The 24,356-nt window shown below is 40.7% G+C and overlaps 1 protein-coding gene across 5 annotated transcripts in view; it reads left to right on the top strand.

The window, feature by feature from the left end:
* prkcz (protein kinase C, zeta) overlaps positions 1 to 24,356 on the top strand; it is a 612,152-nt gene that overhangs the window by 44,714 nt on the left and 543,082 nt on the right. For 4 of the 5 annotated variants that reach the window (XM_041206300.1, XM_041206299.1, XM_041206303.1 and 1 more), the window contains exons 2-3: positions 15,724 to 15,845; positions 22,163 to 22,252. In XM_041206300.1, coding sequence (XP_041062234.1) covers positions 15,724 to 15,845; positions 22,163 to 22,252 — 212 coding nt within the window. The remainder of the gene's footprint in view (positions 1 to 15,723; positions 15,846 to 22,162; positions 22,253 to 24,356) is intronic. The other variant, XM_041206302.1, reaches the window with a different exon arrangement.

The following is a 24,356-nucleotide window of genomic DNA, read 5'->3' as shown; positions in this document are numbered from 1 at the left end:
AGGTTAAAAGGTTGAAATGTGATCTAATCCAGATATTTAAAGTGATCCACAAAACGGTAGATTCAGAAAGATGATTCCCTCTTGTCAGGGAATCCATAACAAGAGGACTTGATCTTAAAACTAGAACCAAGCAATTTAAGAGTGAAGTCAGGAAGTACTTTTCCACTAAGGACTATGGAAATCTAGAACTTGCTTTCTCCAAGGCTGACAATGTTAGACCAATTGAAATTTTCGATCGCTTTTTGGTAAGGGTGTTAAGGGATATAAACAAAGGTAAGTAAATGGAGTTGAGGTACGGACCAACTATAAACTGACTGGAACAGGCTCAGTTTTGAAAGTCATTCTCATTACTTTCTTTGGTCCTTGCATAAAACCATTTATCATTCTCCACGCCATTTGTAAAAGCTACGCATCGCTCTGCCAAACTTGGTAAATATGTTAACCACAAGTATAGAAGTTCATCAGAAAGGAGAGTGATGTTGAATGACCAAAATTGTGGAGGAGGGGAGGGAAGTACTATTAAAACATAGTGTATTTTAAAACCCAACTCTTCCCACACTAATCTTTTTTTCATTTTTACAGCCTTAAAGATTTAAGTAATACTTTGGTATGGAATGTTATGAATATGTAATTTCATCATTCATGTATTTTAGGAATATAACTTGCAGTTTTGGGAATTTAATTTATAAACGCAAGATAAATAGGGGAAGAAAATCGGGTTTGAGAAACTGCCAAACAAAGGCTAGAGTAATTGCAGGTAAAAGAATTGCCCATGTTTACTTCAAAGGGGTTAGAGTTAGAGGTGTGAAAACAGTGAATGACATGTGACCCCTTTGAGTCTCAATGAAGATGAGATGTCAACAGTTGTCGTCTTAACGGTTTTAAATTATTCACATGGGTCCCAGATCAAAAAGAGGTTTGAAAGCAATGGGTAAACATGGGAAGATCTTAAAGTACCCAGATACTTACCAGATCAAATATGAAATATTTGAAACATATATCTAGATGATACAAAAGTAGGTGGGAAGGCAAGTGGTGAGGATGACACAGTCTGCAGAGAGATATAGACAGGTTAAGTGAGTGGACAAAAACTTAGCAGATGGAATATAATGTGGGAAAATGTGAGGATATGCACTTTGGCAGAAAGAATAGAGGAGCTGAGTATTATTTAAATGGAGAAAGATTGTAGAAAGCTGCAGCACAGAGGGATTTGGGGATCCTTGTTCATTAATCATAAAAAGCTAGTGTACAAGTTCAGGTAATAGGGAAGGCAAATGGAATGATGGCCTTTATTTCCAAGGGAATGGAGTATAAAAATAGGGAAGTCTTGCTAGAACTATACAAGGCACTAGTTAGACCACACCTAGAATATTGTGAACAGTTTTAGTCCCCTTATCAAAGGAAAGATATACTGGCATTGGAGGAAGTCCAGAGAAGGTTCACTACGTTGATCCCGGGTATGGAGGGATTTTCTTATGAGGAGAGGTTGAGTAGGTTGGGCCTGTACTCATTAGAATTTAGAAGAATGAGAGGTGACCTTATTGAAACATATAAGATTCTTAGGGGGTCTTGACAGGGTGGATGCTGAGAGGTTGTTGCCCCTTGTGAGAGAGTCCAGGACCAGAGGGCATAATCTCGAGTTAGGGGGTCACCCAGTTAAGACAGAAATGAGGAGGAATTTCTTCTCTCGGAGAGCAGTGAATCTGTGGAATTCTTTGCCACAGAGACTAGATGGTTAAGTATATTCGAGGCTGAGATAAACATTTTTAATCAGTAAGCGAATCAAGGGTTATGGGGAAAAGCCAGGAAAGTAGAATTGAGGATTATCAGATCAGCATGATCTTATTGAATGGTGGAGCAGACTTGATGGGCTGAATGGCCTACTTCTGCTCCTATGTCTTATGGCCTTATCAAAGGTCTGGTTTAAATTTGGAGGTAATTTGTTTCAATTTCTACCTGGAACGTTCCAGGTATGCCATGTTGCTATGGAAACAAGTTATGCAGGGCGATACAGATAAACTCAAAACAAAGGTGTGTTTTCTCACAAACTGTTAAATTGCCTGTTTCAAAGGTGCTCCTGAGCCAACTATGTCTGGAGCTGGGACAGCTTGGAAACGGGCAAAAAGAGAGAATCTGCCAGAGCTTTACAGAAGCTGTAGACCGGAAGCAAAGGGCTATCATTAATCAGGAGTATTTTAGAATTGGGAATATTGTTTAATTGGAGTCACTAAGAAGAGTGCAGTGAGGCCCATGCTTGTGCTGGGGTGTTCACAATCATGAGGTGTTTAAGGAGAGTTGGAGGTTTACTTAGCTGGATGCTATTGGTGGAATGACCCCCATGAAGTTTCATACCTCAGAATAGCGGGAACACAGGGGGGGGGAAATCAAAGCGAATTCCTGAAAGCTGTGGCACACCTTAGTTTGGTCTCGGGGAAAATGACGGAACCATCAAGGTCCTGTACTGTCCATGGGAACTCTTGGGTCAAAGTAAAAGTAGAACAGCGAGTGTTCTGTTGAGATTATTGGACTTGCTGTTGATGAAATTTAGTGTTAAGTTAGTAGTACTTGCTTTGTTTAACTCATGCACAGTAAAAGTATTTTTTGTTTAAGATGTGAATCCTTATGACGTAATTCTTCTAGTTAATAATTGGGAGTTCAAGTTTCTTCTAAAAAGTTACTGGTCTGCTTCGAGATCATAAATGTGCTCTGCTTGAAGGCAGGTCCTTGACTTGTTGTTTGCTGATGCTGCGTCCTGAGTTGTTTTTCTTGGCACCAACACAAAAATTGTATAACACCATGAATATGTAAGATATTTCATGTAACATGGGAAATGAAACTGAATTGCCAGTGAAATCACATGATGTATTTGAATCAAGTAATTAGAATTTAGTTATGTCTGACAATTATGAACACCTGCCAATTGGTTGGAGGATGGGTTCAAACCTTAATGCAGATTTTTTCCCTTGCAGAGTCTTGAGTTTTTTGATGAAGTAATAGTGGGGGCTGATGAGGGTAACTCAGATGATGTAGTGTACCTTGACTTCCAAAAGGCGTTTGATAAAGTGCTGCGTAACAGGCTTGTCAGCAAAATCAAAGCCAATGGAATAAAAGGGGCAGTGGCAGCATGGATACGAGGTTAGCTGAGTGACAGGAAACAGTAGTGGTGAACTGTTGTTATTTGGTCTGGTGGAAGATATACAGTGGGGTTCCACTGGGTTGGGTACTGCTTTTCTTGATCTATATTGATGACCTAAACTTGGGTGTGCAGAGCGCAATTTCAAAATTTGCAGATGACACCAAACTTGAAAGTATTGTTGACTGTGGGGGGCATTGTGATAGATTTAAAAAGGATGTAGGCTGGTGGAGCAGCTGGACATGTGGCAGATGGAAATTAATGCAGATATGTGTGAAGTGAGAGATTTTGGAAATAAGAATGGGGAAAAGTAATATAAAATGAAGGATATCATTCTAAAGAGAGTTTAGGAGTAGAGGGACCTGGGAATACATGTACACAAATTGTTGTAGGTGGCAGTGCAGGTTGAGAAAGTAGTTGATAAGGCATACAGGATCCTGGGCATAGGGTACAAAAGCAAGGAAGGCATGGCAAACCATTATAAAACACTGGTTTTCCTTTGACTAGAGTATTGTGTTCGACACCATTCTTTAGGAAGAATATGAATGCTTTAGTGAGGGTGCAGAAAAGATTTGAGAAAGGTTCAAAGTTGAGGGACTTAAGTCACATGGTTAGATTGGAAAAGCTGAGGCTGTTGCCCTTTGAGAAGTGAATATTTGAGGGGAGATTTGATAAAGATGCTCAAAATCATGAAGGGTCTGGACAGAGTAGGTAGGGAGAAACTGTTCAGAGTGGTAGAATGCTTGAGAACCAGAGGACATTGATTTAAGGTGAATGGCAGAAGAACCAAAAGTGATATGATTAAAAATATTTTAACGCATCATATGGTTCGGATCTGGAATGCACTGTTTGAGTGTGTTGGAGGCAGATTCAATCCTGGCTTTCAAAAGGGAATTGGATAATTATCAAAAAAGAAAATTTGCAGGGCTATGGAGAAAAAGTTAGGGAGTGGCACTAGTTCAGTTGCTGTTGTAGAGAGCTGGTATGCACATAAAGGGCCAAATGGCCCCCTTCTGTGATGTGTACCCCCTCTGATTTTGAACAAAATCCTTCAGAACTATCACAGTTTTTCATTCATAGAAGGCTGTTCAGTGCAAGTACGCAGAATACAAAGGCGAAAGACATTTGAGGGACCACTTTTCTGAAATATCTGACAGTTGACTCTTACAACTAAAATTTAAATAGCTTCCTTGCCTCAAATTGAATTATCCTTGAGTTGACAGAATATGTGAATTCAGAAACTCTGCTTCAAAAAAAAGATTAAATGCAGGCAGAAGTCATCTAGCCGTTCATTAAGCCACCATACATAACATGAATTTCTCAAGGAAAACTAATATGAATATTTGATTTTTATCTTAGATTGTGTAGAATAGTAATTTTTATTGAAGTATTTAGTTCAGAAAAGTACAGATTGGCTGACTAATCACACCCAAGTTATTTACTGGCATCGATGTGCTGAAAATTACAATACACATGTTCGTCAAATACAAGTATTGAAGTTAAGCTACAAATAATCTTTAGTAAGGGAAAAGAAGAAAATGTTTCATGTGATCTGTCAATAATTGGGTTATATTGGTCAGACAAGGGTGGCTATCTTACTTCATGGCATTAATGATGGTGTAAAAGTTGTCTCACAGAGGTGTTCTGAATTGACTGACTTTTCCGCCTAATGTTTTTCCCCAACTCCTGTTCTGAGAGAACTCTTGGTGCCCACTTAGCTAGTCCCCATAACATGAAAACTCTGCATGAGGAAGTTAGATGTACCTACATCCTACTGTGCTACAACTCATGGTATGTGCCCTAAAAAAAATGAATGCCAAAGTCAATACAATTTCTCCATTGCATCCAAAATATAGTACAGAAAAACCCCACTATGTAGTTAGATGGTGGAAAGAGTATTACTTCAATTTTCCACACCCAACCCCTCTCATAATTTATATGCATTTGAAAATGTGCCAGAAAATTTATATTGAATTTGAATTGATTTGTTTTGAATTGTCCAACATAATTAAATTTGAAAGATATCAATTATTGACCAAACTAATTCAATCAACAACCGACCCATAGTGCAGTGCTCAATGAAATTTAACTAAATTTTTACTTGCCTCAGACATCAAAGGCTAAACCTGACATAGAGATGCATTGTTACCATTACTTTACCATGTACCATCACAAGCTTAAATCTTGGTGTTAGTAGTTATAAATTGATAATCTGAATCATTAGCTGGTTTTGCTTAGAATAATGTGCTTATGCTTAAGTTATAACTGTTGCCAGTATAGCAAACATATGCTCAGTGTTCAAAGTTATAGTACAGACTTAATAAGTTTAAGCCAATGTTCCATTTTAAAAAAAAATTATTCATGGGATGTGCATTGCTGGCTAGGCCAGCATTTATTGCCCATCCCTAATTGCCCTTGAGAACGTGGTGGCGAGCTGCCTTCTTGAACCGCTGCGTCTGTATTATTGTACGTTTCAAATATTCATTATGCCTCTTTTTTTAAATGCTGTTTATGAAAGCTGTAGCAGACACGCTCTGGATGTGAGCCACACATGACCATTGAAGGAGCTTTTCTTGGTTGAGCGTTCCATTGGTGGTAATTTAATCTATTTTGCAGCAACATTGCTCGCAAGAATTTACATACCACACACCACCCCCCCTTCAATGTACCCAATCTGTTTGAATGCAGAAATATTACATTCAGAACTGACTGTTAATGTTGCTATCAGTAGTATTTATTAATTTATACTTAAATGACATCTAATGTATCAAATTTATACTCTATAAACCCATTCTTCTTTTGGGCATATAAGCTTATTTCTGTACATTTCTCCCAATAGATGGAATTTTCCCATACTGTTCCTATACCTGGAAAGTTATTAATATTCTTTAAGGAAAATTTGCCTTTACATGAGAGATCCACTAGTGCATATAATCACAAGAGGATATTGCCATGATATCTTTGTAATTTCTTGTAAAGAGGTAGCTTTTGCTTTTTAAACTTTATTGGCATTAGAGAAGGCATTAATATACTGAAATGAGTTTTTGACGATGATAAAAAGAGAGCATAATACTGTGGAAAGTCCTTGGAACATACAATAAACAAATCTCCAGTTTCCTCCAGGGACCAGTGTGTTGGGAGTGATTGAGGGGTGGTACAGGATGTCGCAGAGGAAACAGTTCTCCCTAAATGCTGAAAGGGGAAGGTGGGGAAGATGTGTTTGATGGAGGATGATCTGTTGAATGTGGAGGTTGGTGGGGTGAAAGGTTCAGAAAAGGGGTTACAAGGGATATATTGTGGTTCTGGGAGGGGGAGGGGCGACGGTGCAAGTGTGGGAAATGGGTCAGACATCGTCGAGGACCCTGTCAACTATGCTTGGGGGGGTGGGGGTGGGTGGAATCACTGGTTGAGGAAAAAGAAAGATATCGTGCTGGTGTGGAAGGTTATGTTATCGGAACAGATGCACAAGCCTGAGAAATTGGGAGAATGGAATAGAGTCCTTACAAGAAGCAGGGTGTGAGGAAGTGTAGTTGAGGTAGCTGTGGATGTCAAAGTTGATGAAATTTTTCAGTTTAGGGTGGGAACAGGAAATGGCACTGAGACCGTTATCAATATGCTAGAAAAAGAGGCGAGGGAAGGGACCCGAGCAGAATTGAACCAAGGAATGTTCCACGCATCCCACAAAAAGGAAGTTGAAGCTGGGACACAGGTACCCATCGCAGGACCTTTGATTTCAACTAAGAAAGTTGTTCAATGTGAGAGCAAGTTCAGCTATGTGGAGGTGGGTGGAAACTGGTTCGGCCTCTGTTCAAGGGAGAAGTAGAGAACACTAAGGCCATCCTGGTGGAGGAGAAGGTATGGAGAGACTGGACATCCATACCTGGTTAGGGCCAGGAAAATTGAAAATGTTTAAGTGATGGAGGGCACCAAAAGTGTCACTGATGTAGGTGGGAAGAAACTGGACAAGCAAATAGAGTAGAGATAGGAAGAAATCAGCTCACTGGGGTAGGATTAGGCTGAAATATTAGGTCTACCAGGGCAATCTTGTTTGTGGATCTTGGGATTGAGGTAGAAGTGGGCAGTTAACGGTTGGAGAACAATGAGGTCGGAAGCTGTGGAGAGAAGATTTCTCAGTGGAGATGAGGCCTGACACAGTTCTGGAAACATTGCTTAATTTTTGGTAGTAGAGTCATGGTCCAAAGAAGGGTAGGAACAGTTGGTGGAGAAGAAAAGAGTTGACGTTTCGAGTCCTCATGACCCTTCGACAGAACTTGAGTTCGAGTCCAAGAAAGAGTTGAAATATAAGCTGGTTTAAGGTGTGTGTGTGGGGGGCGGAGAGATAGAGAGAGAGAGAGAGGTGGGGGGGGGTTGGTGTGGTTGTAGGGACAAACAAGCAGTGATAGAAGCAGATCATCAAAAGATGTCAACGACAATAGTACAATAGAACACATAGGTGTTAAAGTTGGTGATATTATCTAAACGAATGTGCTAATTAAGAATGGATGGTAGGGCCCTACCATCCATTCTTAATTAGCACATTCGTTTAGATAATATCACCAACTTTAACTTTAACACCTATGTGTTCTATTGTACTATTGTCGTTGACATCTTTTGATGATCTGCTTCTATCACTGCTTGTTTGTCCCTACAAACACACCACCCCCCCCCCACCTCTCTCTCTCTCTCTCTCTCTCTCTCTCTCTCTCTCTCTCTCTCTCTCTATCTCCGCCCCCCACACACACACCTTAAACCAGCTTATATTTCAACTCTTTCTTGGACTCGAACTCAAGTTCTGTCGAAGGGTCATGAGGACCCGAAACATCAACTCTTTTCTTCTCCACCGATGCTGCCAGACCTGCTGAGTTTTTCCAGGTAATTCTGTTTTTGTTTTGGATTTCCAGCATCCGCAGTTTTTTTGTTTTTATTTTTAGAAACAGTTGGTGTCCAGTTTCTGCTAGTTAGAGGTCAGTTCACCAGGCAACAACAGCACCTTCCTTCTCAGCAGGTTTGATAACATTTGGTGGACTTGAGAGAACTGATGTAGCAAGTTCAGAGGGGGCCAGGTTGTGAGTGAGGGGAGCTGAGAAATTGATATGGCGGTTGTCACAATTGCAGTTCTCGATGAAAATGTCAAGAGGGGAGAAGAGGCCAGAGGGAGGGGCCCATTTGGAGAGAAAATACTGGGGACGGTTGAAAACGTGCATTTTGCTGGAAAAGGACTCCTGGCCAAGGAAGTAGGCACAGATGTGAAAACAGTAGAGGAAGAGCTCAATGTTGTGCCAAATTTGCAATTCATTGAGGTGTGGACATAAAGCTGGGTCCTTCATGCAGACAGCTCATGATTAGAGAGGGGAAGGTCAGAGAGTATTGTGAATACACGGCAAGAGGTGAAACTAGAAGAAGGGATGAGGCCTGAGGGAGGTGATAGTTTTTATACCCTATTTTGCTTTGAAGCTGCCTTTCGAGTCAAGTTTTGTTTTCTCTGATATTAGATTACGATTAAATGTTTATATTAAAAGCAGTCGATTTACCAAAGCTAAAATGGATCTTTATAAAAATACCAGTATCGAAATACCAAATGACAATAATACAAGGTTCAGATATTCTCCTAGAATAAGATGACTAGTTTTAGTGACAAGTTCACTTGACAAAGGAATTTGATGAATATTCAAGTGTTCTCAATCTAAGAGTGATAAACGATCTGGAAAAATTTATTAATTTTGCTTCCAATTTCCACCCCTCCATCATTTTCACATGGCCCATCTCTGACACTTCCCTTCCCTTCCTTGACCTCTCTGTCTCAATTTCTGGCGATAGACTGTCCACCAATATTCATTACAAGCCTACCAACTCCCACAGCTACCTCGATGACAGCTCCTCACACCCCGCTTCCTGTAAGGACTCCATCCACTTCTCTCAGTTCCTTCGCCTCCGTCACATCTGTTCTGATGACGCCACTTTCAAAAACAGTTCCTCTGACATGTCTTTCCCCTTCCTTAACCGAGGTTTTCCACCCACAGTGGTTGACAGGGCCCTCAACTGTGTCCGGCCCATCTCCCGCGTTTCCGCCCTCACACCTTCATCTCCCTCCCAGAACCGTGATAGGGTCCCCCTTGTCCTCACTTATCACCCCACCAGCCTCTGCATTCAAAGGATCATCCTCTGCCATTTCTGCCAGCTCCAGCATGATGCCCCCAACAAACCCATCTTCCCTTCACCACCACCCCCCCCCCCCCCCCCCCCCCCCCTCTCCAGCGGCATTCTGCAGGGATCACTCCCTTCGGGACACCCTGGTCCACTCCTCCATCACCCCCTACACCTCAACCCCCTCCCACAGCATCTTCCCATGCAACCGCAGAAGGTGCAACACCTGCCCCTTTACTTCCCCTCTCCTCACCGTCAAAGGGCCCAAACACTCCTTTCAAGTGAAGCAGCATTTCACTTACACTTCCCTCAATTTAGTCTATTGCATTCGCTGTTCCCAATGCGGTTTCCTCTACATTGGAGAGACCAAACGCAGACTGGGTGACCGCTTTGCAGAACCCCTTCGGTCTGTCCGCAAGCATGACCCAGACCTCCCTGTCGCTTGCCATTTCAACACTCCACCCTGCTCTCATGCCCACACGTCCGTCCTTGGCCTGCTGTATTGTTCCAGTGAAGCCCAACGCACACTGGAGGAACAGCACCTCATCTTCCGACTAGGCACTTTACAGCCTTCCGGACTGAATATTGAGTTCAACAATTTTAGATCATGAACTCTCTCCTCCATCCCCACCCCCTTTCTGATCCTCCTTTTTTTCAATCGTTTATATAGATTTTTCTTTTCCCACCTATTTCCATTAGTTTTCAATGTGTTTCCATCCATTGTTTTATCTTTGCCTTTTAGCCTATTTCGATCCCTTCCCCCCACCCCACCCCCACTAGGGCTATCTGTACCTTTATTATTACGTTCCTTAGATAATATCACCAGCTTCAACACCTCTTTGTCCTTTTGTCTATGAGATCTTTTGGTTGTCTCCACCTATCACTGGCCCTCTATCCAGCTCTACTTGTCCCACCACCCCCCCTTAAACCAGCTTATATTTCACTTTTCTATTTTTATATTTCTTAGTTCTGTTGAAGAGTCATACGGACTCGAAATGTTAACTGTGTTCCTCTCCGCAGATACTGTCAGACCTGCTGAGTTTTTCCAGGTCATTTTATTTTTGTAGTGGTAAAGACTATTCGTATTGCAGTCAGCAATTTCAATTAGCAGTCTCAATTAGCAACTAACAAATAGCACGTACAAATTAAAAGGAATCTCTTAGATATCCTAGAAATTGTGCTAGTTGGTGCCTTCTAAATAAATTGGTGTCCTAATTCTGGTTTTGTCGTCGTTTTTTAGAACTACAGCTGCATTTAAACTGTATTTACTTCTGGAAGCCTTGCATCAGTAATCATTTCTTGGCATTTGTGCAATGAAATCTTTCTGTAGCAAGGTGATCGATCCCAAGCAAGATTTAAGAGCCTGCTGGGTTGAAGGAATGCAGTTAGCTTAGAGGTTAGACTTCCTGGAATCTGAATTTAAAGGATTAGCCAGATAATAAAATGAAAACTAAGGCAAATAAGACAGTTAAATTAGTGCAAGACAGCTGAAAAATGGAAGGAACCTTGTAGTGGAGAGCAAATGAATGGCAAAAATATTGAATAAGTAACTTGCTTTACTTTTCAGAGGAATTGGATGTTGGGATTGTATAATCACCGGAGGTGGGTGTAGAATTGACAGTGAAGGTTGTTATTCACCGAGAAATTCTGACAAATTGCAGAAACACGTTGGTTTAGAGATGAGGATTCCAAGAGAAGCTAGGGAAGAAATAGTGGAGGCTGAGAATATAATTTTCCAAAATTCAGTGGAAAGAAAAATTTGACAGAGCTGAAAGTTGGTGGATGCAGCATCTTTCGGCAAAAATAAGAGACTGACTTCAGGTAAGATATCACAGGCCTTTGCTTATGTTGTTAATCTACTAGAGTATGGATTGTAATTACTAAGTACTTTAAAAAAATTACTCAGGCCGGTCAGTACAGAATTTGAGGGGAAAGTCATACTTGATCAGACTTAAGAGACTTAAAAAAAGAGATGATAGAATTACAGCAAAGGCGGTTTATATCAATTTTCGGAAAGCTTTCACATAGAAAAAAAGCAACTTGCATTTATGTGGCACATTTAACATAGAAAAGCATTCAAAGCACTTTAGAAGTGTAAAGGAAAACAGTCAACAAAAATAGGAAGGTTGGCACATATCTTGGTTGAAGAGGCGGGTTTCAAGGAGGGCCTTTGAAGGAGGAATGGCAGGTAGAAGCCATTGTCATTGATTCCTACCACAAACTCTGTTTCCTAACCACCAACTCCATCCTCTCTCTGGCAGCTGAGGTGTTACCAAACTGTTGCAATCTTGGTGTCTTAGTATCCTCAGCTGATCTTCAGACCCCACTTCTGCACCATAACTAAGGCCACCTAATTCTACTAAGTTAACAATACCTGAATCCCCCTTTGACTCAGCTGCTCTGTTGAAGCCTTCATGCCTGCTGCTGGCTTGTTTTCCCATCTTCCATCTTCCATAAACTTAAGCTCATCAAAAACTTAGCTGTCTGTATCCTAACTACACAGCAAGTAATGTTTACCCACTGCTTCTGTTCACATTGACTTAGGTTAGCTGTTAGTTAATCAACACATCGATTTTAAAACTCTCATCCTTGTTTTCGCATCCCTCTATGGCCTCACCCCTCTCTATTTCTGTAGTCTCCTGCAGCCCCTTAACCTCTCAAGACACCTGTACTCGTCCAATTCTGGCCTCCCAAGCACCCCTGATTTTAATCACTTCACCATTAGCTGCTTATACTATCAGCTGCTGAGGTCCTAAGCTTTGGAATTCCCTCCGTAAATCTGTCTCTTTTTCATGTTTTAAGCAACTCCTAAAGGCTACCTATTTGACCAAGCTTTTTTGAGCATCTGCCCTGATATATCTCCTTATGATGCCTGGTGTCAAAGTTTGTTTAATAATGCTCCTGTGAAGCACCTTGGGAGATTTATATAGTGCTTTTAACATATAAAATGCAAACTGTTGTTGCATGGAAGAGTTTAGGGAGAATCCTGTAGCTGCTAATAATGGATTATAAAAGATCAATATTGGAGGAGCAGAGAATTTGGGGGAGGAAGTTGTTGTAAGACTGCAGAGGTTCCAGAGATGGAAAGGGGTTGACACCATGCACTGATTTGAACACTAGTATAAGAATTTTAAATTTGGCTTCCTATACTACAGTATCTCAATGTAGGTGAGTGAGGACGGGGCTAAATGAATAAGTGAGATTTTGTATAAAACGGGTGTCAGTTTTGAACGACCTGAAATTTATGGTGAGCAGTACTAATTGAATGTGAAGTGGCAGAGTCTTAAAGGAGGATTTCCACAGCTTATAGGCTAAGGTGGTGGTGGAAGCAGGATATTCGAGATGGAGGTAGATGAACTTTTTGATGTAGTTAAAAGCACAACTCATGGTTGAACAAGGCAAAGAGTTAAAGGGTGTGGTTTAGCCTAAAAATTATGGTTTTGGTTCTTCCAGTGTTTAACTGTGGAGAAACTTGAGCAAGGCCAAATGTTAGAAAAGTGTTGTGATTATGCAGAGGCAGTTGAGAGAGTTAACTAAGGTAATTCTATAGCATATATGCCTTGAATTTGGAGTGCACTTCCTGCTGAGATATGGGGAAGATGAGAGTGAACTTTACTCATTAAGCTTATGTTTACCTGGTTTAGGAATGCTCGTTGGTCAAAAGTAGATTATTCCACTTTTCGACATTGACATCTCTCACCTTCAGGAAGACTACTCATTCTTCCTCCCTCCTTTTCTGTCCCTGGCCCCACATCCCACCTTCTCTGCAAAAAAAGAAACAGAGAGGCCTTAGTCACTAGTTTTCCAGAAAATGGCAGAACTATGATCTCTTCTCATAGTGATTAATTGCACTTGTGCAACCACTTAGTTGCTTCAAGTCAGGAAACCTGCTGTGGTCCTCCATCATGCCAATCTATCCCCTTAGTTGAGTCTTTGAGCATTATGCATTGGGATCTTAAAAGGTAAATTAAACTTCATTGTATTCTGTCAGTCATTCAGGTTTGTACTAAATGTGCAACTGTAATCCATAAAGCCAATAGAGTAGTTCAATAGATTAGTCTGCACATACTTCCATTGTAATCTTCTTTGTCACCATTTCTCATTTTTTTTTGTTGCAGTGACCTTTAATGTGGATGGAAAAGGGTTGAATCATTAATGCTGTGCTCAGGCACTACCACTATTCCTAATTTCTTCCATCTTGTGTGATTATTGAAATATTGTGTTGGAGTGACGTTCCATAGAATTTAACATAAATAGGAGCAGGAGTAGGCCACTTGGCTCCTCGAGCCTCCTCTGCCAGCCAATAAGATCATGGCTGATCTGATTTGGCCTTAACTCTGCTCTCCTGCCTGTCTCCATAACCCTTGACTCCCTTGTCAATCAAAAATATTGTCCAATTCAGCCTTGAATATATTCAATGTCCCAGCCTCCAATGCTCATTGTGGGAAGAGAAGCCCAACACTAATGACCCTCAGAGAAGAAATTCCTTTCCGTCTCTTAAATGGGAGGCCCCATATTTTGATATAGTGCCCCCGAGTTCTAGATTCCTCCTATGTGCCCCCCCCCAACGTACAGTTGTAGCAAGACTTCCCTTTTGGCTTGTTTTGCAAGAGGGTAGAGTCTAACATTCAGTTTGCCTTCTTAATTATTTGCTGTACCTGCATGCTGACTTTTTGTAATTGATGTAGAAGAGCACCCAGACCCCCCTGTACCCCACCATTCTGTAGACTCTCTATTTAAATAATATTCTGTTTTTCTCCTCTTCCTGCCAAAGTGGACAACATCATTTTCCTCCATTGTGCTCCATCTGCCAAATTTTTCCCCATTCGCTTAACCTATCTATACCCCTTTCCAGACTCTCTGTACCCTTCTCACAACTTGCTTTCCTATCTATGTTTGTATCATCATCAAATTTGGCTACAGTACAAACGGTCCCTTCATCCAAGTCATTAATATAGGTCGTAAGTAGGTGAGGCCCCAGCACTGGTCCCCGTGACACTCCACATGTTAGTTTGCAAACCTGAAAATTACACACTTATGCCTACTCTCTCTTTCCTGTTAGTTAACCAGTCCTCTATCCATGCTAATACATCACACCCAACACCATGAGCTCTTATCTTGTGTAGGAACCTTTTATGCAGCACCTTATTGATGCCTTTTGGAAATTCAAGCACACCATATCTACTGGTTCCCCTTTATTCACCCTGGTTCTCAAAGAAGTCGAATAAATTGGTCAAACACTGTTTCCCTTTCACAAAACCACGTTAACTTTGCCTGATTATTAATAATAATGTATATGTATAGTAGAAGTCCTCTCCTGGCTTGTCCATGTGACTAACCTTGTTATGAGTTTGCACAATGAATATTGGCAAGTTATTTGATTTGGGCTTGAGGAGGCACGACCATGTCCTTATTCAGTGGCTAGAAATAAGAAACCAGAAAGAACCATGTCAATGTTTTCCGTATTCTAGCACAAAGATGCTGAGGCAAATGATAACTTCCTCATACTTGCTGCTGAAGCGATCAGCTAACCAAATACATACTGAAGAAGCTGTGCCCTGACCTAGACTGTATGACTTTTTTCACACCAAATGATGTTTTTTTTTTAAAAAGGCGAATTAATAAAAACTGTTGTATTTCCTTCGAGGTTGAAGCTTTTGCACACTTAAAGCACCATGTGATAGATTTCCTCCATAACTCCCATTCAGGACTCCAATTCATGGATGGAAGAAGTAGCTGAGGAAAAGATGTAGTCGGGATGTTTACTCACTGCAATTTTTGTTTCATGGCAGTTAGTAAAATGTACACTCATGCTTTAAAGAACACATTCTTTTTTTAATTCATTAATAGAATGTGGGCGTTGCTGGCTAGGCCAGCATTTATTGCCCATCCCTATTTTCCCTTGAGAAGGTGGCAGTGAGCTGCCGCCTAGTACCGCCGCAGTAGCAGTTTGATACAGCTGAGTGGCTTCCTAGGCCATTTCAGAGGGCATTTAAAAGTTGGGTAAGGACGGCGGATTAGTGAACCAGCTGGGTTTTTTCGACAATCAGCAATGGTTTCATAACTTTTAATTCCAGGTTTTTATTAAATTCAAATTCTACCATCTGCTGTGGTGGGATTGGAACCTGGGTCCCCAGAGTATTACCCTGGGTCTCTAGATTACCAGTCCAGTGACAATGCTATTATGCCACTGCTTGGCTTGATATGAATAACCTGAAACTGATTGATTTAATTGATTCTGTAGCCCATATTCCTATGAATGGTTTGTTGACAAATGCTCAAACATGAGAGAAATAAATTAACATTAAGTTTTTCGGTATGTTTCACTTCAATGCACTTCAGGTATGTTTTAAGATGTAGAAATATAGAAAGCTACCATCAGGATAATAACACAGGAATGGTGAAACTGTTCATCGCTAGATTGCTCTACCTTTTGTTCTCAACAGGGACATACTCATCACAGACCTTGATCCTGCAATCACTTATGATGGAATGTGTTCTGAAGTGAGGGATATGTGCAGTTTACAACAGGATCAGCCTATAACACTGAAGTGGATTGATAATGAAGGTAAGAAAACTTAAAACATGATTAGCCCCTTTATAACTATTATGCTGGTTAAGTCAGCATGGAGTTGCAGACTTGATGGATGTTAAAATTGATGCAACAGGGGAAGAAAAGAATGGAGAGAATCACTAAGTTGCACATGCATACCTTGCAACAATCGTCAGAAAGTCAGAGGCCTAGGAGTAGGTTGTGTGGCTGTTGTTTTAACTGACAATTGTGTGTGGTAGAAATAGTTAACCTTCAAATAAAAACCTGGTGAATTTTGCTCATGGCTGTTGTTTAAATTTGCCTGATTGTGTGAATGGTTAAATGGCTGTTCCAAAAAAGTTGATTTATCAGTTGAGATTTCAAGAGGACTTCAGTATTTGATACAATATTCACTTGAGTTGATATATCCAACCACAAACTGAATTCAAAGCTGCTTAGTCCACTGGTTAATGTTTTTGAGCTGCAGCTTGAAACTGAGTAAATTTCAATCTTTAAAGCCCCTTGACCTAGTACGAATTAAAATGCTGACCTGTGCCTGTGCTTAATTAACAATAAGGCTTTATGATCTTAGAGAACAGACGTCACCTAAGCAAAATAATCCACTTTCCTTTATATGATATAGCATTCCTACATTTATAAAGCAGCATGCCAACTTATCGTGAGTAATGCCACAAGAGACCTGTTGTGATGTGTGGGCGAGATGTTTTGCGTGTGTATAATTGTCATGATGTGTGACATGTGCATGTGTAATAATATTTATATTTGATCACCTGATGAAATTTAGTACTATATAATGAACTTCTTTAAAAATACATTTTAAAAGTAAAGACACTGACTTAAGAAGGCTGCCACCTGTCACCTGACACATCTGGTATTACAAGTTGGTCAGTTCTTGGAAGCTTCCAATGTAGATTATAATTAGGACACGCCAAGGCAAACCTATGAGATTTCACACCCACTGATATCAAGAATTGCTTTAGCGATGAACTGAAACTTGTAACTAGCTCTCAGTGTTTGCATTTCTATAAGGCCACCGTTTAGCAAAGGCACGAAGTATACCAGGACAATGACTACATTGGTGTTTATATGTTCTTCCTAGTTCATCACAGGGAAGAATGATCTATTCAGAAGTGATGGCTGGGACATCACCTAGGCCATAACACAATAGCCAAGACCTGTAAAAACATGAACTAATCAATTACCTTCTGTGGAATGCCCAACGCGTTATGGGGGAGAGAGGTCATGTGACCAGAATTTTGAAATGTCTTTTATTACAGCACCCTGACTGCTTTTGAGCAGTCCAGTAGGAGTTGTCTAATGGAGTAGTTACATAGTCTCTCTCTCTCTCCCCTGTTTCTGAGTTCAGAGCTCTATCTCTGTTACATTGTGGAATCCGTCACCAAGATGGAGAGAATTTCAATTGAAAGGAACCTCTCGTGCAATATCATCGACTTTTGAAAAAGACTAAATTCTTTTGAAAATGAGATTCTCTCCAGAAATTGCAGTTTATATTGGCCTCAATTCCTTTGGAACTTCAAGATCACTGTGGAACAAATCTGCCTCAGCTACAAACGCCAGCGGAAGACTCAAACACCGAACTCTCTTTTTTTACTTTCTATCATTGAATCTTAATTTGGCCTAAAAGTAATATCTTAATTTGGCCAAAAAGTAATATCCTCTATTGTATAACTTGTAATTTTGCTGGCGTGTGTCTGCGGCGAAAGTTGGGATTTGTGTTAACCTTTTTAATATTATATCTTTACCTGGGTAGGTTTTTAGCTCAATAAAAACTAACCCTTTTGTGTTTAAATTCAAGAAAGCGTGTTGGACTGAGTTCTTTGCAATAAATATCTAAATAGTTAAGTGCAGACACTGAATTAATACCCCCATCCTGCTAAATTACAGAAAATCCTGTTACAATCAATCCAGGATGGGAAAGCAAGGCAGAGTCCTGACGCTTGTCCTCACCGGTCGTAACAATATATGTTGCATCAAACATTTTAAAGATTCTTCAATCTGATCTCTGGCAACGGTTAATCTTTACCAACCTTGTGATGGCACTTATCCCTACCTCTTCATCTTCCTTGATGCTTCCCCTGTTTTTGCTGTTAGACTATTTGTCTGCAATCCAGTCTTGAATGAGCCAAAAGAACCTCCTTCCGAATATTGGAAAGAACAAAGTCATTGATTTTGGCCATGCCACAAACTACAATTTCTTGCTACCAATTCCATACCCTTCCATACTACTGTTTTGAGTTGAGCTAAAGTGTTTAAATCAGCCTCTGCACCCTGCTGAATTACAGGCTGAATTTCTGATTCTATATGCTCTCCATTGTAAAAACTGCCTACTCTCAGCTCTAACATCTCGCTTGCCTCTGACTCCCCTCACCCATCTGCTGCTGAAATCCTCATCTTTGTTACCTCTAGATTTCATTATGCCAATGCTTTCCTTGCCTTGTTCCAACCCTCCACTCATCATAAAGCTCATTGAAAATTTGGGGCTGCTCATGCTCGATTTCACAATGTCCTGCTTACTCATGACTTTTATCCTCACTGATCTGCATTTGCTATCAGATGAAGGACTAGGGCTCTTGTAAATTGCCCAAAGGGTGGCTTTGAGATTGACAAGATAAATGTTTTACTGTGATAAAAACAAAAAAACTGCGGATGCTGGAAATCCAAAACAAAAACAGAATTACCTGGAAAAACTCAGCAGGTCTGGCAGCATCGGCGGAGAAGAAAAGAGTTGACGTTTCGAGTCCTCATGACCCTTCGACAGAACTTGAGTTCGAGTCCAGGAAAGAGCTGAAATATAAGCTGGTTTAAGGTGTGTGTGTGGGGGGCGGAGAGATAGAGAGACAGAGAGGTGGAGGGGGTTGGTGTGGTTGTAGCGACAAACAAGCAGTGATAGAAGCAGATCATCAAAAGATGTCAACAACAATAGTACAATAGAACACATAGGTGTTAAAGTTAAAGTTGGTGATATTATCTAAACGAATGTGCTAATTAAGAATGGATGGTAGGGCACTCAAGGTATAGCTCTAGTGGGTTTTTTTTTTATATTTTATATAATGGAAATAGGTGGGAAAAGGAAAATCTTTATAATTTATTGGGAAAAAAAAAGAAGGGGGTAACAGAAAGGGGGTGGGGATGGGGGAGGGGACTCACGACCTAAAGTTGTTGAATTCAATATTCAGTCCGGAAGGCTGTAAAGTCCCTAGTCGGAAGATGAGGTGTTGTTCCTCCAGTTTGCGTTGGGCTTCACTGGAACAATGCAGCAAGCCAAGGACAGACATGTGGGCAAGAGAGCAGGGTGGAGTGTTAAAATGGCAAGCGACAGGGAGGTTTGGGTCATTCTTGCGGACAGACCGCAGGTGTTCTGCAAAGCGGTCGCCCAGTTTACGTTTGGTCTCTCCAATGTAGAGGAGACCACATTGGGAGCAACGAATGCAGTAGACTAAGTTGGGGGAAATGCAAGTGAAATGCTGCTTCACTTGAAAGGAGTGTTTGGGTCCTTGGACGGTGAGGAGAGAGGAAGTGAAGGGGCAGGTGTTGCATCTTTTGCGTGGGCAAGGGGTTGTGCCATAGGAGGGGGTTGAGGAGTAGGGGGTGATGGAGGAGTGGACCAGGGTGTCCCGGAGGGAGCGATCCCTACGGAATGCCGATAAGGGGGGTGAAGGGAAGATGTGTTTGGTAGTGGCATCATGCTGGAGTTGGCGGAAATGGCGGAGGATGATCCTTTGAATGCGGAGGCTGGTGGGGTGATAAGTGAGGACAAGGGGGACCCTATCATGTTTCTGGGAGGGAGGAGAAGGAGTGAGGGCGGATGCGCGGGAGATGGGCCGGACACGGTTGAGGGCCCTGTCAACGACCGTGGGTGGAAAACCTCGGTTAAGGAAGAAGGAGGACATGTCAGAGGAACTGTTTTAGTTCTATTCTATTCCTTAAGGTCTAAAATAGTACACAAATTGGTGGTTCAGTTAATAAAATATATTATAAAGCAACATTAAGTGATTAATATAATTAAGTAACTATTTAAAACACATTTCAGGATGGCAGGACAGGTGATGTGTCAAGGCTGCAGCATGTGGGAGCACCTGGATAACAGCAAACACACCTGCAAGAAGTGTTTGCAGCTTGAGGAGCTTAGGCTCAAAGTCATTGAGCTGCAGAGTATGCTACACATCAGGGAGGGGGAAAGTTACCTGGATGCTTTGCATCAGTCACCACTTATGATGGGGTCTTCTGGTTTGGTCAGGGACAGGAGGGTGTGACTGCCAGTGAGGCAGGAGTGTGAGCCTCTGCAATTGTCCAATAAGTTTGAGGTTCTCTCAGCTTGTTTGGGTTAGTGGGGGCTGCAGGGTGGGTGAACAAACTGACAATAGCACTGTGGTACAGGAAGCCATTCAAGTGGGGGAGCAAAAAGGGACATAGTGGCAGTAGGGGATAGTATAGTGAGGGGGATTGGCATTGTTTTTTGTAGCAAAGAGCGAGAGGCCGGATGGTTGTGTTGCCTGACTGGTGCCAAGTTTCGGGACACCTGCTCAGGGCTTAGAGGAACTTGCAGTGGGAGGGGTACTATTCAGTTTTGTCCTTATAGGTACCAATGACATAGGTAGAACTCGGAAAGAGGATCTGCATAGAGTGTATGAGGAGCTAGACACTAAATTGAAAAGCAGAACCTTGAAGGTTATGATCTCTGGATTATTGCCTGAGCCACGTACAAATTGGCATAGGGTGCATAAAATTAGAGAGATTAATACGTGGCTCAAAGGCTGGTGTTGGAGAAATGGGATCCGGTTTGTGAGGCATTGGCAGCAGTACTGGGCAAAGTGGGTGCTATACCTTTGGGATGGTCTACACCTGAACCGGGCTGGGACCAATGTTCTTGTGAACCGTATAACTAGGGAAGTAGAGAGGGTTTTAAACTAAATATTGGGGGCAAGGGATCAAATGTGGAAAGATGTGCATCAAAGAATAGAGACAAGGTAAGCGAGGACAACAGTAATATGGGAAATGAGGGTTGGAGAATAGCAAGAAGGGACAGAGAGAAAAAACCCTAAGAATCAAGACTAGATGTCACAAAGGTAATAAAAAGACTCAATTTAAGGCTCTGTATCTGAATGTGCGTAGCATTCATAACAAAGTAAAAACTCAATCCCAATTTGTTTTCTCTTTTCGTTTTAATAAGTCCTATAAATAGAATTTCCTTCCCTGCTGTCAGTTCTGATCAAGGCTCCCAGCTGAAATATTAACCAATTTTTTTAGATGCCTAGAGATGTGTTGTTCGTTTGCAGAATTTTGTTTTATTTTGGAGTTTAATCTTTGCAGTTGTTACTTAATCATCATCCTTAACTAAAATGGAAATCTCTTGATCTCGACAGATCCTTTAGCGAAAGAGCATCTTTCTCCTGTTAGGCCTGTGTAATTTCTTTGTCCGTGTAATTGAAAACTGGCTGTTTCCTGCTGTTTCTCCATAGTTCTATAAATTTCTCTTCAGATGTTTAACTAGTCTTTCCCTACAAGATTCATTGGTCAGCGTTTCAACTGTTCATTGTGACAAGACATTCGATACTCGAACAACTGAGTAAAACGTTTTTCCCAACATCTTCTTTTACAGCAGCCAATTTTAAATACTTGACTTTCATCACTTTCTACCATTGGAGCAGTTTTGTTTAGTACATTAGCAATTAGCCACATGTAACTAATTGGGAAAACAGCAATGACTAATGCATTTCTGATAAATAAAATAGTGATTAATAGACAGCATCATTGGGCCTGCAGTTCATATCTGTCATATTTCTACATCATGTGCAAGAGTGCATTAACCTTTGTATGTTGGGAACATGGAAAGCAGAACGCACAATTACCTTTGATTTATGTGAGTACTTGACTTCCTTTGTGACTAGTCATAGCTGACACAAATATACATGTTAAGTGCATAACTTGTATTGTGTGAGTGTATGTGAGGAGTTTTTTACTACAATTAAGTGCATGCAGTCAAAACAGTGTCATCTTAGCCACATGTGGAAAGTCAGTAATTTCTGTTAGACAAGAACTGGAGGAAATTACTTTTACTTATTCAACCAATCAAAACTCTTGATTTTGGGAACCTGTTAAATTACTTTGCTTCTTCTGCTTCAGTAGAAGTAGTTTAAAAATTTATTCCAGGGTGGTTTGAAAAATCAGTTAAATGGAGAACACTTTGGATTTAAGGTGTGATGTAGGTTTCTTGGATTGTTAGTCTAAAAAATAAAATATTTCTGATAGACCAGTGTTTCTGCATTCTCGGGTGGCAGGAACCCACTGATTGGTTGTGTTCTTGTTCATAGGGGACCCATGCACTGTTTCATCCCACATGGAACTGGAGGAAGCATTTCGTCTGTATAACCAGAATGGAGAATCGGGCCTCAATTTGCATGGTTGGTAGTATAATATAGTGTCGATTAAGGATCTCTGGAAACTTAAATGATGTACTCTGAAAGAATGTTAGTAGTGGTGTTCCCCAATGATTTGTACTGGGGCTACAGTTTTCTGCCATTTGTAATCAATAACTTGCATGAAGGAATATCAAGTTCTACATCCAGGCTTGCAGATTACATTATGTTGGGAGGGTCAACAAGTTGTATAGGTGGGAGCAGGAAATTACATAAAACAAGACAGATTAAATGAATGGGCAAAACTGTGTCCCTGAATATTTTGTGTGGATAGTGTTATGACTGGTGAGGACACAGTCAGGACTCATCCTTTCTTTCCCACTCCTTGATTCATCGTAACAGGGTTTTTTGCAATCTATAAAGATGAAGGTATTAATTTGATGCCTGTACTTAACCATTTAAGCTGTGATTGCAAAGAACTCAGTCTGACAGGCTTTCTTGAGTCTAAAAATAAAGTGGTTATTTCTATTGAGCTAAAAACACACCCATGTAAGATATAAAGATACTTAAAACGTCCTGACCTTCACAACACGCATGTGCAAAATTAGTAGGAAGGGACTTTTTTGGCCAATTCAAAGTTTCAGTGATAAAAGGTTTTAAAAAATAAAGTGGTGTTTGTGGCTGAGGCAGAATTTTTCCACAGTGAAATTCTAGTAGGGTTGAGGGCAATATAAACTGCAATTTCTGGAGACGGTTTCTTTTTTTTTTAAACATAATCCCGTCTTTTCCAAAATGATGATATTGCAACTGAGGTTCCTTTTGATAGAAATTTTCTATCTTTGTGATGGATTCCACAATGTAACAGAGATAGGACTCTGAACTTTAAACAGGGGAGAGAGAGAGAGAGATGGCATTATGGCTCCGTTGGTAGATTTCTAGCAGCTTTAGTGTTGTAATAAAAGACATTTCAAAATGGTTATTCTGGTAACAAAACTTCTCTCCCCATAGTGATTTGGTTATTCCATAGAATATAATTGATTAGCTCATGCCTCAACATACTTTGGCTATTGTGTTATGGTCTAGGTGATTAGTTTCTTTAATGTCCCAGCCATCACTTCTGAATAGAGCATTCTTCTCTAATGAGCTAGGAAGAACATATCAGTGCCTTCTATATAGCCATTGTCCCTCTAGATTTTTTGTCTCTACCTGAAAGGTAGCTTTATAGAAATGCAAATGGTGAAAGCCAGTTAAAGTTTCAGTTCATCTTTGAGGTAATTCTTGACATCAACAGGTATGAAATTCCGTACGAGGTTGCCTTGGTATGTCCTAATTGTAATTCACAAGGAAACCTCCAGAAACTGGCCAACTTGTATGTCAGGTGACCTGTGGCAGCCATCTCAAGTCAGTGCTTGCTTGATTTTGAGAAGTCCTTTTAAAGAAATTCAATACATATTTGATGAAATAAAAGATTAATATTACACATGCACATGTTACATCATCATAACAATGGGTATTGAATCACGATTTAAACCTAATTTAGCCTGGTCGTTTAGCAAAAGTATTGATGGCCTTATTTAACTCTGGCATGAGTGTGGCTGCAGTGAGGCTGTTTTAATCCCGGGGTCTCGTTTCCATTTATTAAAGCGGTTGAGTTCGAGGCATGAGCAGGCGTGACAATGTTTCCTTGTGGGGCTGGAGGAGCACTTGTGCTCCTTTTGCTCCAGAAGCTATCAAAAATAAAAAAAAGTTACTTGCTGGGCCTCTCCCGCATCTGACCTTGATACTGCTTTATGTCAGCTCTCTCTGCGAGTCTGCCATTCAGTGATAGTCGAGAGTCTGAGATCATTGGACCTGAAATCAAAATATTAAATTCTGATTTTTGTAAAGAGTATTAAAGCTGCAGTTAAGATTTTTTTTTAAAAAAATGATTTTTTTACATTTAGTTCTGACATAATAGAATCTCTCAACTTCAAGGCTTTTACTCAAGTTTTGAGAATGAGAAGGGGGCTAAAGAAGAGAAATTGATGGAACTGGGGGTGTGACAGAAAAAGGAAAATATTCTTTGAGCTTTCATTACTTCAGTCTTTCTGAGATGTCCTGCACTAAAATCAAACCAAGCAGCTATATGGTTTAGTAACTGTAGCTGATT

This window comes from Carcharodon carcharias, chromosome 15 (genome assembly GCF_017639515.1).
Source record: "Carcharodon carcharias isolate sCarCar2 chromosome 15, sCarCar2.pri, whole genome shotgun sequence".
Taxonomy (NCBI): domain Eukaryota; kingdom Metazoa; phylum Chordata; class Chondrichthyes; order Lamniformes; family Lamnidae; genus Carcharodon; species Carcharodon carcharias.
Note: the sequence above shows the minus strand (reverse complement) of the source record. Positions and strands in the feature narration are given on the sequence as shown.